The sequence below is a fragment of the Rhinopithecus bieti genome, unplaced genomic scaffold, assembly GCF_001698545.2.
Source record: "Rhinopithecus bieti isolate Rb0 unplaced genomic scaffold, ASM169854v2 scaffold_13375, whole genome shotgun sequence".
NCBI classification, from domain to species: domain Eukaryota; kingdom Metazoa; phylum Chordata; class Mammalia; order Primates; family Cercopithecidae; genus Rhinopithecus; species Rhinopithecus bieti.
The window spans coordinates 470995-491173 of NW_016807628.1; the positions used below are offsets into that span (position 1 = coordinate 470995).

Here is a 20179-nt window from a genome sequence, read left to right on the forward strand (position 1 = left end):
ACTTGTAATGAAGTCTCACTCTGACCTTCTGTATGATTGATTCTGTAATTTAGTTTTCTCAGGCAGTGCCTGAAATGAAATGAAATCATGTTGAACAAGTTTTGAATACCCACAGTGCACCAGGAGAAGAAAAATCTGCAGCCCTAGAGGCTTGAGAGAGAGCAGATGAACGATTTATCTCTATGCTATTATAGCCTTTGCCAGCATTCAACATTTCTTTTTTTTTTTCTTATTTGGCTTAAGTACTTAATTCTGCAGGTAGCTGTAAATGGGAAAATAAAATGCTGTTCAGATTTAAAATGACAGGACAGGAGTATGTGCAGGGGACTGATAAAATATCTTGAATAGAACTGACCTTTCATGTAGCTGAAAGTTACTGGGGGATTCATCCTCATAATTACCATATAGATTATTTTTATTTCTTTCCTGCAATGAAACATTTCAGAGAGCAGTAGTGCTGATTGAATGAAAATTGAACTTGTTAACATTCTTTTCAGCTTAGCCTGTTGTACATAACAGAAGGTTAGCTTTGATGAATTTCAAAATTCTCTTTGATATCTAAGAAACAGACAGTAAAATAATTGTCTCTGGTCTGATATTTTGTATGCCCCCCAAAAGAGAATTTATAAAACACACTGATAATTCACATACTTTTCTTCATATATTATATTTCCATACTTAGAGGACTGACATTTTCTGTTTGATACTACTTTGGATTTAATTGTGATCACACATATTTACAGAAAATGCTATAGTGGTGCTCTAGCAATATCAAATGTAGTATTAGAAAATTGAAAAAGATGGAAGTAAGAAAAGTGTTTGAGTATGGTAGTATTCATACCTGTTAAAGGGAAGAGAAAAAGAGAGGAAAAGGTCCTATAGGAGACACTTATGCAGAGAAGAAAATTATGAGCTTTTAAAATATTCATAAGACTCTTAAGTCATAATCCAGACAGATACCATTTCTGATAGAAAAATGGCAATTTATCAAAATATTATATCTAAAATTACCAAGCTTATTTTAGAAGTTTTATACCATCATTTGGCATGGCTCTAATTTTGAAGCTGAATTATTATATTTGTTTTAAGAAAATGACTTTCATGCCATTTTATACTTCAAAAAATCTTACGTTTAGAGAAATAGTAGACTTTCAATTAATGCATTGTTTTTAGCAATGTTGCTTTAATGTGTTACAGATAAAGCAGTTATTTCATGGGTCATTAATGTGTTTAATGCATGGAACGTTCTATTAAAACAAGCCCTTATTATTGTTATGAACGCGTTCATTGCCATTGTCAATAGACGCTGCGGAGCTACAGTCCACAGGATGATGACTATTTAGCCATGGGGGGACAAGCAATTTCTCATACGAATTGAATGCTTACATATTTATCTTACGGATTGAATAACTTTGGTCAAGTTATGGTCAAAAGCTATTTTACTATAAATTAACGATATAAAAGTCACAACTTATATAGGCAAAAATATACATTGAATGGAATAAGACCTATCTGCGCGAAGTCTAAATTATAAAAGTGAAACCATATATTGACCTTCAATGAATATTTACTGAGCACCTACTAAGTGCTGTGTATCTTTTTCTTTTTTTAATTTTACATATTTTTTAGAGAGAGGATCTCATTCTATCACTCAGTCTGAGGTACAGTGGTGTGATCATAGCTCATTGCAGTCTCGATCTCCTGTGTTCAAGTGATCCTCAGTTTCCTGAGTAGCTGGGACTACAGTGTGTGCCACCATGTCCAGCTAGTTTTTAAAATTTTTTCTAGAGACAGGACCTTGCTGTCAGTTGGCCAAACTGGTCTTGAACTCCTAGCTTCCAGCTGTTTTCCTGTCTTGGCCTCCCAAAGTACTGTGATTAGAGGCATGAGCCACTGTACCTGGCCTGTTTTAAATCATTAGAGCTTGATTATACTGTTTGCGAAATTGTTTTGTGTTTCCTTTTTTTTTTTGACTACCAGTGTCCCCTCAACGAATTACAGAGATTCAGTCTGACTGCTGCCTGAAAGAAGCTTATTGTCAAAAGCCAACTTTAATTTAGCTGTTACTATACCTTGACAATTGTCTGCCAAAAATACCCAGACCACAGACACTTTTAAAAGCTGCCTTCTTTGTAGAGCCTTGTACCATACTGAGCTTAAAATAAATATTCTTTATTCTTGGCCTGTGCATACTACTGACTCTAAACAGATAGGAATTGTCTTTAGGGTTGAGTTAACTTGAGGGTCATCTGTCAAAGTAGGACTGTGTTCCAAACTTATACTAAACCTAATTAACCCTTGTGCAGTGTGATACATGATTACTTGTTTGGTTTATAACATTTAGAGGAAAGTGGTATGAGAAGGCTGGTCGTGGTTTACTTCCCTGTCTCTTCTTTTTAACATAGATCATCTACAGTTAAGTATTGTAGTACTTAGCGATGGTTCAGAGACAGCAAAGACACCCTTTTACAGCACTCAGATTCCCACGTAAAACTGACATGATGGCTCAAATATTTTTTGGAGAAGTGAGAATTACTGTGTATACCATTACCCCTGTTCCTTTTATTCACTGCCCTTGTCGTCCTTTGCTATGGTTTCCTTTGCTTGCTTCCCACTTGTCTCCTCCTTACCAGAATAGAAGCTCTAGGAAGGCAAATGCTCCTTGGGTCCGTTTGGTGTCATCCCTGGGCCTGGAATATACTTGGCTCTCAATAAATATTTCATTTGTTCAATATATAAATGAATAAAAGGATAATGAAAGGATATTTACTTGTTATTAAGAGCATACCTAGACTGCTAAGTTAAAATGGAGGGGAGGGGGCTCAAAGTATCACCAGCTATAAAAGTGGAATTGCTCTTTAACATGTCAATTTAGAACTGAATAAAATAAGCATGGAGCTGTCCCTTTGGTAAAACAAAAGCAATTACAGGTACATGAGTAAACTACCATTAAGTATTCATAATAAACTCTTGAAAATTTTATTTTGCCAATAAACTATTAATTAACTTTAGGGAACACTGTTTTTTACAAAACTTTCATGGGTAGGTATGTCTGATTACAACCCTGAGAGTAGTTGTTAAGTAAAAATGATCTATTTCAGTGCAGATATTTTGATGAATATAAAGGTGGTGGCACGCAGGTCTGTAATTATCATTGGTATGCTTTTGGCATGACTGTGTCAGGGTTCATTGGAGTTACAAACGTAGTAGTTATGCATAACTATTTGATCGTTGTTAATTTGGAAATAAAATTTTAACATTGCTATAGGACATAATTAAATAATTGAACATAAAATTACTGGCCTGCATTTCCTATTTGCAGTTAACTCTGATATTTATGAATACAAAGTAATTTTTATTGCTGATAATTGTTTAATTACTTCATTTCTCCAGACATATTGATTAAAAAACTGGCACAGTGAAAATATATTTAGTCACACTCTAATATATTTGGGTTAGTTGCTTCTTAACTGGATGTTATGCTCTATTTTGAAAACCTAATATTGGATCGTTACAGAGAATATTTATGTGCAAGTATAGATAGAAGATACATTAAACATATTTGCATATTCAAATTTAAAAAATTTTTAATGATGAAATCAACCCAAGTGCCATTGTAATAAGTATAAACAGGTAATATGGAATAATAATGTATAATGTTTAAAATAAAATGTCAATGTGAAAGCTTGTATCTTAGATTTGCAAAAAGAAACAAAACAAAGCAAGACCATAGTATGTATAACTATGTACTACTAAGTGTGCAGCACAAAGATAAATGTGGCACTGCTCCCGGCCTGAAAAAATGAGTGAAAAAGATTTAAATATGTAGAGCTTTCTCTTTTAAGGAAATTAGAGCAAGTTTTATCCATTCTCTTCTCATATCCTCTTACCCTAGGACATACCTTCATATGAAGTACAAACACGATATTATAACATAGTGATTTACACAGTAAGAAAGTTTTTCACCTTTCAATTCTCTTTTAATCTTGATTAAGTCCAGGAGAAAGACTCAGTTTGGGGCTAATTAAGTCTTTCACACCTTTCTTTTAGCCTTCTTAAGTTAAAGAAAGCAGAGCTCAGGCCCAGAGCCTTAGGCAGGCCCCAGTATCCACACTGACTATAACAGTATTATTTTCTTTTCCTGGTGTTTATTTGGCATTCCATTGGCCATGAGTGATTTTAATTTTTCATTTATGTTAGTGATCTAAAGTTTCCTTATTAATATAACATTATTCAAATTTTAACCGCTCACTCAAATGATTAATGTTCAATAATAGACTGGGTTTCAGGCAATTTAAGAAAATGAGGGATTACTACCCAAAATATCCATTCATTGGATTTTTCCTGTTTAAAAAAGACAAAGAGCCTCTTTCTTCAGGTGGAGAGGGAGGCGAGCCTCAGCCAAGCACTCCCCTACCCACACCAAGACATACAGAAACCAGAAGGCTTTGTTGAACACCACAGACATGAATCATACAGGCCAATAGATAGAAGGCAGTGCCCCTCCTATTAGTGAAAGCATTTTATGAGATCCATGGCCCACCCATTCTGAGTGAACTTCTGTGACTGCAAAAATTAATCTTTGGGTATTCTTAGAGACACAGATTGAGGTGATAGGCTGTACATTTATATTTAAACTAAATAGAAATGTCCGCAATTGATTTAGATGGGTTGGTTGCCTATGAGGTATGGTCAATTAATATTTATTGCAATGAATAGTCCCACTAGATATATACCATGCTTTAAATTCCAATGGCAGCCTTCTACACTGTGAATAATAATCCAGACTTCCTAACCCAGACAATAAACCTTGTCTCTTTATAGCCATGACTTGCTGTTCCAACCTCATAGCCAGCTGGCCATGCTCTTCCTGGCCCAGTCACATTAGACTGTCATTTCCTTATTGGTGGTATGTTTGCCCTTGCCCCAGGTTTGGGTACATGTTCATCTCTGTCTGGGATGCCCTGGCTTGGTTAGCTTCTACTTCCCTTTATACCTCAGCATAGTAGGTCATCTCCTTGGGGAAGCATCCCATGATTTCCCCACCTTACACAATTAGGCCAATCTCTCCAAGCCTATTGTGTTTCACCCTTTACCTTGCCTACCCTGCACCCAGCTTTCCTGCCCACCTTTTCTTTTCTCAAGCATGTCAAGTTCTCTCCCACTTCAGACCTTGCACATGCTGTTCCCTCTGCATGGAACATACTTTTTCCTTCACTTCACAGTTGGCTTCTCCTCATCCTTCAGCATCAGCTCAAATGCCATCTTTTTTGAGAGATCTTTCCTATTGACCCAGTTAAATGTAGCCATCCTTTCCCAGTAACTCTTTTTTGTATAACCTATTTATTTTCTTTCCAATATTTATCAAAGTGGAATCTTGTTTATGTGGATGATTTCTATTTTTAGGAACAGAACATAAGCTTTGAACATTCACTACCTGCCTCCCCCAAGAAGATGATTTTTATGATATTTTAGGTCTGATACAGTAGTTTGCAAATGAAGGGGATTTTGACATTTGCCACTGTTTGGATACATTTCGGTTGTCACAACCTGGTAGGGCAGGGGCGGCTGCTGGTATCTAGTGGGTAGAGGCCAGAGATGCTGCTAAATATTCTATGGTGTACAGAATATCCCTCCCCCAAGAAAGGATCATCCAGACCAATATGTCAGTACCACTTAGGTTGAGAAACTCTTATCTAATATCGCCAATTAGAAGACAAAACAAGACAAGGAAGAGAGAATGAGTTTTCCCAAATACTGAAAATTTAGGAAATGATACAAAGGAAGATTACATATAAAATGTAATTGTGAAAGGAGTTGAAAAAGCTACCAGCATTCAACTCTTATTGTTGGTTATGAGAGTGGGCAATCTCTTATAACCCAGTAGCTGCTTTGCCTTTAAATGATCACTGGTAAATCTTTCAGGACTTAGTTTTTGTAAGTGAGAAGTAATATTAACAAAAGCACATTAAATTTCTCTGGGCTATATTCATGGTTATACATTTCCTTATTGTGTCACTACTACTGGGAAAAATTGTGAGCAATTTTGATGGGGTATATAAAATTATTCTGGCCTACACTTGGTTGTAGTAAATTTGTCCATCCATTCAGGATTTTGTTTAATGTGTAAAATAATCACATGGTAATTTCCTAGTTCTTGAAGATAGAAGGTTTGATATATTGCCTTCTCTGGCCTAATATATAGTAGGTGCTCAATAAATACTTTTGTGCTGAGCTGACATCTTTCTCTTTTCATGTGGTAGTCCTAAGATCAAGGGTAACATCTTTTAAAGGTTACTTTTATGGAAAATGATTGGAGCTATTGAGGATCCTCAAGTTCCCCAAGGCAGTTGTTAATAATTGGTGGCCCTAAAGGAGCTTGAATTTCCAAAGAGACACTTTAGCCATTGATCTTCTTATACTATAATCTTCACTCATAGGAAGTTATTATCGACTAACTGTGAACCATGGTGAGTGGTAGCACGTTTTGATGCATCAATTATGTGGGTCAGAGGTTACTTTACAAATAGTCTAGAGGTCCTTGGTATCTTGTCCAGTGGGAGATGGCATCTTTTTGGATCTGAAGACTATGTGATGATTCTAAGTTTTGGCAAAGCCTTGGCCCCACACCCAGTACTCTTCAGGAATGGTTTCCATACTGTCACCCTGCAAAAGAACCTTGGTTTTGTTTTGTTTTTGTAATGAAATATTATGAGGAACCTCAATTTATAAAACATGGAAATGGAGTTGATTTTGTTAAAGGGGGATGATGGCAGTGGAGATCCCAGAGTCTCATTCATCTCTCTCTGCCAGGACACACCTCTACCATGAAGATACCATGGCTCTCTAGGGCCCAGGTTTCCTGTCAAGCATTCACTTGCTAGCCTGGGGGCCTGGGGAATCATTCTTATGTGTCTAAGAATGAGTATAGTACTAGTATCTAATGCAGAAAGCAATCTAGGGGATTAAATTAGAAAGTGCATATTAAGCTTAGCACAAATGCTGGCACATAGTAATAAACACACAGTAAAACTTCCTTTTTAGTACAGTGAACCTTGGTTGTCCATCAACAAGAGCTCCCCAGCAACAAGATCCATAATAAAGGTGTAAATTGCAGATGGAATTCAGGAAGGGCTGATGAAGCCAAGGAGACATGCTTCTTGGCCTTGTGTTTGGCCATGAGAGCCATCTAAAAAATGCTCTGGGTGTGGGGTGAGTCAATCGAGCACCTATATGTGCAGATTTTCACAGGCATTGGAGCAAAGAGAGCAAAGTAATTCTCTGCTAATGAGAACACTGCAGAAATCAGATGATCACATTCTCATGGCCATACCAGTTAACTAATTTAGAATTATACAGTCAGAATTAAAATACTTCATTTACATGTGCCCTGGAATTTGCCATAGATACTTTAAAACATCTAGATTTAAATAAGATGGAAAGATTTTTAAAAAGCATTCTGGGTCGGGTGCGGTGCCTCATGCCTGTAATCCCAGCACTTTGGGAGGCCGAGGTGGGCAGATCACTTGAGGTCAGGAGTTCAAGACAAGCCTGACCAACATGGTGAAACCCCATCTCTACTCAAAGTACAAAAATTAGCCAGGCGTGGTGGTGCATGCCTGTAGTTTCAGCTACTCAGGAGGCTGAGGCAGGAGAATCACTTGAACCTGGGAGGCGGAGATTGCAGTGAGCCGAGATCGTGCCATTGCACTCCAGCCTGGACAACAGAGTGAGACTCCATCTAAAAACAAACAAACAAACAAAAAATAAAAGCATTCTGAAAGACATATAGGAAGAAGAAAATTTAGAATAAGCTAGATGGCATAATTACCAGTAGTTTTGGGGTGGAAGTTATATCAGGGAGCAGTGGTTAAACTTTAAGAGAACATGGAAGACTGAACAGATAGCTCAGATTTTCTAGGAGAAATGAGTAAATGTGGTAAAATTCCAACCAAAAAAAAAAAAAAATTAGGATGAACGGATAACATAAAATCCACACAATCTGCAGAAAGACACCTGCAAGTAGAACGTAATATTGTAGGAATAATGAAGGAGAACATTGCCAGTGATACAAGGGAGTGTGGTGTTCTGATACTCATGACACTTTCCTCCAGGATTTCACAGTAATTATTGAAAAATTATTAAGAAACGGAAAATGTATGTATTTAATATTCTAACACTTGTTGACGGCCTCTTTTAATCACTTGCATTATCTTCTTTTTTTTTCTGATTAAAGTGTTTTAGTTTTTGTTTACTTTTGTATTGTGGTCACAGCTTATCAAAATGGCATACACATGTACATAGAAAAAGTTGCAACTCTCCCCCCTCCCCCCACCCCCGGCTCCTCCCATTCTACCCCTTATAATGTAACCATTGTTAATGTTAGGATACACATTTTTTTTTCCTCAAAGGAAATGAGGCTGTCCTATATAGTTATTTTTTAACTTGCCTTTTATGTACTGTATCTTGGGTAGGCTAGTGGTTCTCTACTGGGAGTGGTTTTGCCCTGCCGGGGCAAAGTCTGGAGACATTTTTCATTGTCATGACTGGTACGGGGAGGGACATCGTTAGCATCTAGTGGGTAGAGGCTGGGGATGCATCTGAGTACCTACAATACGCAGGACAAGCCCCCTCAATGTGCAGGACAAGCCCCTACAATAAAAATTATCTGGTCCAAAATGTCAAGAGAGCTGAAATTGAGAAACTCTGCCCTAGGTCAATGCACATAAATCTAATTCATTATTTTTAAAAGCTTCATAACACTTTGACGTATGGGTAGACCATGATTTATTCAACTAGTTTTCTTTGATAGATCTTCTTACTGAGTGGCATTTATATATTTAATATGAAGAAACCAAATGCTCCAATTTAGTTATTTACAATTCATTCTGCTTCTTTAAAGAGCAAAAATAAGCCTTATCAGAAGGACTCAAAAAAGGAACAGTTAAGAATTCATAGGCTTGTGTATAAAATTAGATTCTGGGTCACTGTGAGTCAAGAGAATTTGGTTTCAGCAAAATCACAGACTCACTCCAAATGACATGTCTTAAAGTAAGTCATTTGAAAAGTGTGTCTTCATTTTTTGATTCTTTGGAATTAAAAAAAAAATAGAGAACAAACAGCAACAACTCTAAGGCCTTTCTGTATGACTACCAAGAACAGAGAAAGTTTCATGTAAAGTAACTGCAGTAAGTTTCAGAAAAAGCTATTTCTGATGATCTCTACCATCTTTTTTTAATGATTTTTTCTTATACATATTTACGAAAAAAATCATTAGTACATTAAATCATGGTGGATTGCACAAAAGAAAACAAAGTAGGTTTAAATGAAAAAAGTGATATCCAAACCAAAAGACATTGAATGACTTCCAGATGCCGCTGACAATGTAATTCAGAATCGGAATGACCGTCTGGTTAACCACAGAGGATTTCACAGAAAGGGTGCCCTAAAGCAAACAGATGTTTGCTCTGTGAAACTAAAGCTCTATGCTTTGCTGGCTCATCCTCTGCATGTCTTGTGCATTTCTGGGAGAATAAAATAAAGAATGGCTTTGCCTTCTCTCATAACAGCTATGTGTGTGGGAAGGATGGTAAACTAATGGATGAGCCTGAATGGGTGGGGTCTCTGCTTCATTCCTTTCTCTGCCACCAGTTTCCTCAATCAGAAACAAGAGCTAAAAGATTATATTTAGTTTTGCTAATTTCCTTTCTTCCTTCTTTTTTCCCTGCCTCCCTCCCTCCCTCCTTCCTTCCTTCCTGCCTTCCTTATCCACTGACAGTTCTATAATGAAATATTCTGGACTAGATACTTGGATTTTGTGCTTCTCACCTTTCAACTTCTTGGCATGGGTCCTTACATTTAATAAATGAACGGAGACCATCATCCTGCAATAGGTCAGACCTATTAACATTGCAACAGTTCAAACCTATCTGAGGAGATGCTAATCTAATAAGTTCGCTGATATCTGGAAAAACTGATATCTTTTCCCCCTTTGCTGCTGCCTTTCTAGGATCAGAGCCACACACAAGTGTCCCAGTACCGACAGGATCCCTCCCTGATCATGCGGTCCATCGTCCACATGACCGATGCTGTGCGTTCTGGGGTCATGCCTCCTGCCCAGCTCACCACCATCAACCAGTCTCAGCTCAGCGCCCAGTTAGGGTTGAATTTGGGAGGTGCCAGTATGCCTCACACATCTCCTTCACCTCCAGCAAGCAAATCGGCCACTCCCTCCCCTTCCAGCTCCATCAATGAAGAGGATGCTGATGAAGCCAACAGAGTAAGTTAGAACTGCCTTAGTGTGTAACCTGCCAGAGAATATGGGATCTTAGTGTGTAACCTGCCAGAGAATATGAGATCACCCCATGCTGTTTGAATTTCATTCATGGTGTTACCTTGTTTTTCTTCATAGATTTGGAGTAGCATTTAAATGTATGATGGTTTGTTGTTTTACTTCAGTGTTTCATTTATTTTCTGTAGAAAGTATATTGGATTGGAAATTGAGAGATCTGGCTTCTCCTAGTATAGCTGTAAGGCACTGGACATGTTATTTAACTCTTGTAGGCCCAATTTTTCTAATCTGCAAAAGGAGGGCTTGGACTCCCTGCTAAAAATTTCTAGAAATTCTAGACATTCCAGAAATTCTAAACTGCTCTGGTTCTAAATTAATGTCCATGTGAGCAAGTTTCATCCAGTGTGTCGGTCAAGCTGCTGCCACATTTGACAGCCTTCGGTGATGTTTATCTCTGAGTTCATTCTCATCATCTTACATTTTTGCCTTCGTCATGGGAAATGTATAATTTTAAATGATACATAGTTTGAAACAAAAACTGCGTTCCAGGTATGACTTTTCCAAATGCTTAGAATAATGAAAAAGAGTGCTGTAATAGTACATAATTACTCATTAGTCACTCATTAATTATGTACTGTATACCTACTCTGTGCTTGGCATTTTGTTTGGTTCTTGTGATACAGAGATTTATGAGAACTACTGCTCGTGAGACTCCCCACTGGAGATGAATAGCAATGTTTAAAACTAGCTCCAGATGTGATTAGTGATATAATTGATGTATCTGGTGTGCTGAGATTCTAATCGATTCTGCTTGGGAGAATGATTTGAGGAAGACTTTACTGAGAAAGTGATATTTGAATTAGGTCTAAGAGGATGAATAAAAGTTTGTGAGGCAGAAGACAGAGGCCAGCATTTTGGTGGGGGGCTTGTGAGGAACGGTGGATGTACATGCTATTTATAGGTGTAATGAAGTTTGATATGGGGGAAGATAGAAATAGAAGTTGAAGAACAAAATGGCTTCAGTGTGGTGATCTTTCTTCTGTTGGTAGCTAAGAGAAGATTTATTATTCGCATCAAGGAACAGCATAAGTAATTTATGCTTTAAAGAGATAATTTTGGCTATATATAGAATGCCTTACAAAGGGAGGGACCAAAGAAAAGGCAATTAATTAGAAGACTCTTTTGTTATGTTTCCCTTCATCAAGGGAGGGAATGGACAGGAGGTACCAGGTTAGCAGGCATTTTAGGAGTGAGAATCATAAACATTTTAAGGATTTGGTGATCTACTGGAATTTGAGGAAAAGACAAATTGGATTTTAGTTTGAGAGCCAGAATGGCTATTAGCAAATGAGAGGAGCAACCCACAAAGAGAGAAGTGTTCTCCCCCATGGGGAACATGAGAGTTTGGGATTTTAGAGTTGAATTTGAGTTGCTTACATTGGAGTCTAGAACTCAGTTCATGGGAACTGGAGCTATAGATTTTGGGACCATCAGCACATAGATGAGAAGATGTGAAAGTAATCAGGACTTCTGTCAAGGACAGAACCCTGAGCATCATTTATTTCTAAGTAGCAAAAGGAAGAAGAGGAGCTAGAGAAGATTAAGAGTGATGAGGAACAGGGGAAGGAGTTTCGAGTGACGCTGTGGAAATCGAAGGGGTTTCGAGATGAACCGTTTAGTCTATAGTATCACGTTAGCACCCCCATTGGGCGCAGGAATGGTAAATGCACTGACAGTCTTCTCACATTCACAGAACCTCAGTCTAGAGGATTGAGAAGTAATGGTTAAAGACTCTTGAGGGATATGAACAGATGGGGTTAGGTAACCGCTTAGCCATTACAATTCAAAGGGATTCCTTTCCCTCTACTCACGTCCACGGATCTTCATACTTGCCGCTGTACCAAACAGAAATTGTCGTCTTAAGAGGACCTCCTATGGGACTCCTAGCTTGCTCCATTTTAAGCGAGGGTCTAGGTTTTGCGTAACGACAATAAAGCCAATTTATCTTCATTGAACCTTAGCTGAGAAAGGAAGATTAAAACTATCATTGATTATGTCTCTTTGGGGTAAATCTTTTTCTCCAGCGTTCGGTCCGAACCCTTTTAAGTCAATGGCACAAAATTTCCTTAGGAGAATTAATTCTGAATTTTTATTTAAATGGTGACACTCCACGTTTCTGGTTTATTCTTAAAAAGTAATAATGATTAGGGCACATCATGGTTATCCAAGAAAGGCATCAAAGGTGTTTGACGTTTGAATATTGTTTTACAGAGAATGAAATTGAACTCCTCTCACTTGGAAAAAAAGCTCCCCTGGAAAGTAATAGCATCTTGCCATTGGTCAGGGTAGTGTGGCACTAACAGTGCCGGATTTTCTTCCAGGAGAAGAATATAGTTGGATTCAACTAAAAAAATGTGTGTGTCTGTATATAGTTTTTCTCGTTTAAATAATGTTCTTCGTTGAAGGAAAACTTGGCTCCAAGTGAAGCTCTAACTGAAAGGCATCTGACTGTCTTGGAAATTCACGTTCATTAAGTAGAATTAAACAAGTCTCACTTATTTTGAAAATTTAGAAAAAAGACTATGGGCTCTAGAGAATTATTGAATTAATTGTGTGAGTTAGGAAAGATGACATTTTGGAGGAGAAGAGAGATATGACTTAAAACCATCTGAAGCTTATCAACTACTCAGATAAAGTGTGGATGCTGTTATCACTTAAATAGTGCAAACAATAGGCTCACCTAGAGGTAGGCGTGGTTTCTTAACTCTTTGAGGGTTCAGAGCTCTCTAAGAAAATTTCCTTACTAAGAATTTTAGTAAATGGTAAAAATTCCAAATGACCCTCATTTAGAAAGTAAATAATACTCTAGGAAAAATTTGAATTAGAATTCAAGCCATTGAAAGGCCAATCTTTTTTTTTTTTTTTTTTTTTTTTTGAGATGGAGTCTCGCTCTTTGCCCGGGCTGAATGCAGTGGCCGGTCTCAGCTCACTGGCAAGCTCCGGCCTCCTGGGTTTACGCCATTCCTCAGCTTTCCTCAGACTCCCGAGTAGGCTGGGACTAGCAGGCGCCCGCCACCTTGTTATTTTTTTTAGTCTAGAGGACGAGATCTCACATGTTAACCAGGATGGTCTCGATCTCCTGACGCCTCGTGATCCACCCGTCTCGGCCTCCAAAGTGCTGGGATTACCAGGCTTGAGCCACCGCTGCCCGGGCGAAACCGAATCTATTAGGTAACTTGAATCTATCTTGGGGGATTCTTGGCTCAAGGGTGGGTTTGAAAACAGATTTTGCAAACATTGCAGGAATTCTTGATGGAAGTTACTGCAAAATCTATCTTATATATTGTGAATCTAGGGGGAATAAAAACAATTTACAAATACATATTTCCTGCTATCTCTGAATAAGTTTATTAAATTGATTCAGTGAACTTAGATGGATGGATAGCGGTTGAATCTGGAGCTGTATGTTATCTTTAAATTGGAAACATAAAAAAATACACAGTAAATAGATATATAATAGATAACAATAAAGAATCTCAGAGTTCATCTGGTGAATGTGTAGTGAGTCTTTATGGTAGTACATATTTCTTGTGAGCAGGTTCTTCGCGGACAAATAAAACATCTTCATCGTTTGTAGTAGTCATTCTTAAGTGAATTTTATAGTATCCCTATTGCTTCCTTTTTTTTTTTTTTTTTTTTTTTTACAGGTTTTTAATTTTATGGAGAGTATCAATTTCACTTTTATCTCCACTTAAAGTAGTTTTGCATTTTTACATTTGCCGTTAATATTTAGAAAATTATTGTTATTTTAGAAAATAAAGATGACCTTGTCCTTATGGAGCAAGTATAGAAATTGGTGCTAATTTCCATTTGAGTTTCTGGAGAGCCACTAGCAAAGTGACATTCTGGTAAAATAAAAAAATCAGCCTCAAAAAACAAATCAATTCAGACAGATCACATATATGGCATGTGACTATGGCTAGGGACCTCATTTAAAATATTTGAATATGATCAACATCTTGAATATTATTTAGGTTTTACTTCTAAAACCTCTGAAAATACAAAATATTTTGCTGATGTATATACATGTGTAGTATAGCATATATATAGCATTGCCTGGTACAGAGTGTTCTGTTTTTCATTACTCATAATTGCTATTTAGAGCGTATGTTGTGAATGTATTGAAGATACTGCTGGGTCTCATTAATTGATGTTCTAAATGCTAATCTCTGTGTCTGGTTAACTCCAAGCAAGTTTACCCCTCCCCCGGTTTTGGTGGTGATTCATCTGTTGATGATGCCCTAACAAAACCTTCAAAGAACAATTATGGATCTGAGTTAAGTCTTGTTGCATTCTCTGCAAGTACATTCTAGGCAGTGAATTTTCTTCCTGCTTTGCAGGCCATTGGAGAGAAAAGAGCTGCTCCAGACTCTGGCAAGAAGCCCAAGACTCCAAAGAAAAAGAAAAAGAAAGATCCCAATGAGCCACAGAAGCCAGTGTCAGCATATGCCCTGTTTTTCAGAGACACACAGGCTGCAATTAAAGGTCAAAACCCCAATGCAACCTTTGGAGAGGTCTCAAAAATTGTAGCATCTATGTGGGACAGCCTTGGAGAAGAACAAAAGCAGGTGAGACAAAGACCCATCAAGGCTCCATAAATAAACCTCATGATCATTTAAAATATTCCTCACACTTTTTCCGAGTGCATGTGTTCACTTAATATGATTGCTTCTTTTGAAAGCCTTTTCTAAGCGATGGAATTTTAAAACCTAGATGTATAAATCTAAACAGCTCTCCAGTTATATTGATTTCTCTGTCAGCTTATGGGTGCATGTTCAGAACCCATTCAGAGGAAGACTGGAAGAAATCCAGGCAGTATCCTGCAAGCATAAACTTTTTGATGATAATCTTTTCATTTTAAATAATGTGGAATGTTTCCCCTTTTGTTCAAAAAGGGCACTACAAAGGGATTAGGTCCATCCCGCTTGCCTTTCCATTGATCATCTTTCTGAACCCTTGTGCTGTCCTGGTGGGTTTCCAAACTTTGAAGCTGCCTCTGCGTGTCTCATTATTGTCACCAGGCATTTGAAATTTTATTCCAAGTTCATTTTAAAGCAAGGCAGTATGAGAGGTATTCAGAAATTAGCCATGCTGGTGGGAGATACTTCCTTAGGGGCTTGGTCTTCTCTCCTTCCCCTTGCAACTCCTCCACACAAATGAAGAGAAGAATGGGTTCCTTGGGGGTCGGTCCCCCCACTTGCTCCTTGCATGAAACTCCAATGACCATTAATAGAAGCTAACTTTTACGTATCCACAGAAGAATAGATCAACCCTTATGAGTGATAAAATAGAATAATATTTTTTAAGAACGAAGAGTGGAAAGTCCTTGATTTTTATTTACAAATCATGAACTGATTTCAGGAACTCATTCCTAGGAGCTTGTTTTGTTGGGATAGTGCAATATTAGAAATTTCTTGTTAGTTTGCACTGAGTTTATTACTGTAGACAGCAGAGTGATTTTCTGTCCCAGAAATATAATTCTGAGAGACTGGAAAAGTGCCGCACCTAACTTTTAAACTCTGGAGAGAAAGATGCATGTTGATCGAACACCCAACTATCAGACCACTTAAGAAAAGGAGAAGCCCAAATCATGTTTAATATGCTGGAATTTTATTTATGTAACTCAGTGGGGTCACTAATGGAAATCTCCCAGCTTGGATGATTTCTGACTTTCAATTTTGCTCCAAAAGAAAACCAGGGTTGAAATGCTTTGCTCTTTTCTCTTCTGTCTTCATCATTCTACCTGTTGTTTTTATCCTCTGGCTTTAGTATAGTTTAGAAAGGTATCTGAGGGAAAGAAGACATTGATGGAGAAACTCATTACTTTCTCTAAAGTTAGCCATTTGCAGCAAAACTTATTCTTCTTGCTACCTTATTTATTGCCTTAGCATGAGATTTTCAGCTGTTCTCAGGAAAAAGTGATTCTCAAGGAATCCGTATTGCAACCAGAAATCTTTTTCTTATTTGCAATAGTAAATATAAAAATTGTGCTCCAGTGAGGGTGGCAGGGTTCTGTTTTGTTTTAATATCTGTGTGTGTGTGTGTGTGTGTGTGTGTGTGTGTGTGTGCGCGTGTGTGCGCGCGCGCACACGCTAACATTTAAAAATCAAAGCCAAGGAGACCAACCTTTTTATGTGAGTTGTGTTTATGTGACCTAATTTGTGCAGCAGTTGTTTTATAGCTGAGAATTTATATGCTAAAGGTGGTGCTAATTGTGGTCTTTTAATAGGTATATAAAAGGAAAACAGAAGCTGCCAAAAAAGAATACCTGAAGGCCCTGGCGGCATACAGGGCCAGCCTCGTTTCTAAGGTAAACCTGGGCAGGGGCGGCCAGGGTCCGAAATAGTTACAGCATGGAAAACAGCCCTCAAGCGTTGAAAACATAACTGCAGCTCCCCTAAAAGTTGATGGAAAGACATCTTGAACAACTTGTAAACTTAGGTGTTTCCATTAGAGATTACCCAAATGATGATCTGAAAATATGAGTTAACTTAAGCAGCCGAGTCTAAGTTGTTTCTGAGAGATTTCCCTGATCTTTATATATGTGTATGTAGCTATATACGTAAATCTTAAATAGGCTCTTATGCTTTCTTCTGGTGAGGGATTGGGACCTGTGTTAATGTCCTCTGCTTAAACTGGGAGGTATGTTTGTCAGGCATTTTTGGACATCATATTATAAATTCTCCTGTGGTTATATTACTATGATGGGGGGGCGTTGCATTTTTGACCGAACTGTTCCATATCCTATAAATAAATAAACCTCATGATCATTTAAAATGAAATTATATTCCAAGTACTAAACAAAAACTATATGTATTATATAGAGAGTATACAGTGGACCCTGGTGTGTTATAAAATGCACCAATATCCCAAGCAAATGTCACTGTAGATTATAATTACCTTAATCCAAAGGAATATGAGTTGTTACATTATATTAACATTTAATTAGCTTTTTCTCTTGCCTTTATAGATTTTAGAGGTTTTAGAAAGGATAATTTGATATAATATATTTTTGCTCTAGAGAAATTTTTTCTGACAAGTAGAGATATAATTTCATTGTCACTGTTGCTGTCTCAAGTACAACCTAGGGTCTCAAAGACATTTTAAAAGGGTTCATTCCCCTTTTTCTCTTTTTACCTGAGTTGTTTCTTCTTTATGTTATCTGTATTAAGTACTTGTATCAAGATCTAGCATTTGCAGCTGCTCAGAATCAGATCAACAGAGATCCTCCTCTCTTTGTTGACAGCTATTAGGACACTTCCCACTTCATTAGATAGAGAAAACATTTATCAGGTCAGTAGCAAAACCTCTTTCTCAGACTCTGGAAGACACATACTAGAAGATATACTGATGTTGTACTCAGGCTTGTACATTGGCAAAGAACAGCTGACTGTATGGGCTGCAGATGTTAAGAATTAAAGTATAGTTGGTGGTTAATTAGATGGAGTGAAGTGAATAGAGCAACAGTGTGCATGTACTTCTTAAGTGGATCACTTATTCATTCATTTATCCAGAGCAGGTATAGGTGATTTTGTGCATTAGAGCATGAATAATTGACTGTATATGGATTTATTTAAACTAAGATCCAGTATCTCAAAAGGCATTCAGGGAGTATTAACCATGACTGGGCTCATGAAGTCTGTGAGTGACTTAGAAGAGATAACTTAAAACTTATACATTGCATGCTAGGATCAGGATTCAGAAATATTTTCAGACGAAATTCAATGATACCAAAAAGGAAAAAAAAAAATCAATAGGATAGAATTTAGAAGGAATTAATTTAAAATACTAGGGTTTTGTTTGTTTGTTTTTTAATTCAGTAAATGCACTTTGAGAGGATCCTAAATCTCTGTTCAAAGAACTGTGAGGCAACTAATATGGTCCTTTAGGTATAAGTTTAGAATAATTACAACCTGAACCCAAAGTGTGAAGTAGCTGCTAATATAGTGATCGCACCGGAAGCAGCATCGAATTGTACAGTGATTGTTAGACCACTTCTAAAGAATTGGTTCTGTTTTGGATCCCACAATGTAAAGAGAGAGACAATCAACTGATGTCTGTCTAGAGCATTGCCTCCATGATGGTGAGGACTGAAAATCACATCATGTTAGAATAACTGAAAGAATCAGGGAGGCAAGGACTTGGAGGCATATGATCTTAGTTCTCAAATGTAAGGGCTGTTATATAAGAGAAATGAAGTCGATCTTTGTGCCCAAGAGAGGAGAAATCATCCAAGGGGTGAGCTTACAGGGAGCGAGAGTTCAGCCCCAGCATCAGAAACATCAATAGGGTTGCATCATATGCACATTTAACTTATGCCTCTACACGCGGAGCCTCAGACCTCCCCCCTTAAGATGTGACTCTGCTATCACTTTTAATCTTTACAACAACCAAAGAGATTCATGGAAGCTTACTATTAAACCATAAAGGAGCAAGAAGACAGGCAAGGAAGAACTCTGTGCAATCATCCACCCATCTCCATTTACCATTAAGGCAGCATCTTAAAGGCACAACTGTGCAACTGAGCTGCCCAGGTGTTGAAATACAGACTTTCTTTGTGTTTTTTTCTTTAAGACTAGCTTGTTAATTTTTAACTACTATAGTATATAAGAATTATGTACATGTTTACTGTGTGTATTCTACTTTATGGGTGATTTAATGGTTTTTTGAAGACAAATTTGAATATTTATAGGTTGCTTCTTACCCTAAGACCTTAGAACATGACCGTTCAGGAACATGCAGCCCCACTGAGTTTTGTAATGTGGAGAGCTGTCCACTGAAGGGGAGTGCCTTACGATGATGACATGTGTTCAAGCAGAAAACATCAGAGGTGGCTATTCCTACACACTGGATGACTCTATATGAGGTTACATCTCAGTTTCTTTCCAACAGCAGGATTTTATAAATCGGAGTCATAAAAATTTAGAAATATACAATTATTAAAGTTAGTGGATGGCTGCTTGATGTCTCCTAGGTGCCCCTACAACACTCCCCTGAAAACATCCTAATCAAATGAAGAATACAAGGAAAAAATTGTCTTTGGAATGAATCATTCCAATCGCTGTTGCATTAGTGGAAGAATTTCCTTTTGTGGAAGCAGTGAAGTGTTTTTAGTACAAAATGCAGTAGTTTCTCTCTATGTTCAGCCCCATATCTGCTGTTTATCTTTTAACAGGCGATTTGGTCCCATGAAGTTGAATATTTCCCCCTTATCTATGACTCCTTTAATAAATTCTGGAAATCTTCAAAAATAGTTGATGAACTAAAACATTTCTAAAATTGTGAAAACTTCAGTTTGGTATCTCTGAGGAAACCAATAACGGTTTTCTTATATTTGAGTGAACCTTGTTATAAATAATCACACAATACAGGGCTTTCAAGTATTCCAGTGGCCATTTTCTGGTAATAGTAATTGTTAAGTAATAAAAATAGCTAATATTTATTGCTTCCCGTGGACCAGGCACTTTCTTAAATGCTTAACATGTGAGTTCATTTAATTCTCACGACCTCTGCACAAGAAAAATATCATATAACCCAGCCGGGCACGGTGGCTCACGCCTGTAATCCCAGCACTTTGGGAGGCCGAGACAGGCGGATCACGAGGTCAGGAGATCGAGACCATCCTGGCTAACATGGCGAAACCCTGTCTCTACTAAAAAACACAAAAAATTAGCCGGGTGTAGTAGTGGGCGCCTATAGTCCCAGCTGCTTGGGAGGCTGAGGCAGGAGAATGGCACAAACCTGGGAGGCAGAGGTTGCAGTGAGCCGAGATCATGCCACTGCACTACAGCCTGGGTGACAGAGTGAGACTCCATCTCCAAAAAAAAA

General features: G+C 37.7%; 1 protein-coding gene across 1 annotated transcript in view; it reads left to right on the forward strand.

The window, feature by feature from the left end:
• TOX3 (TOX high mobility group box family member 3) overlaps window positions 1-20179 on the forward strand; it is a gene marked incomplete at its 5' end in the record, with an annotated part of 78141 nt that overhangs the window by 54618 nt on the left and 3344 nt on the right. Inside the window, 3 exons of the mRNA XM_017882978.1 lie at window positions 10010-10279; window positions 14692-14919; window positions 16581-16661. Coding sequence (XP_017738467.1) covers window positions 10010-10279; window positions 14692-14919; window positions 16581-16661 — 579 coding nt within the window. The remainder of the gene's footprint in view (window positions 1-10009; window positions 10280-14691; window positions 14920-16580; window positions 16662-20179) is intronic.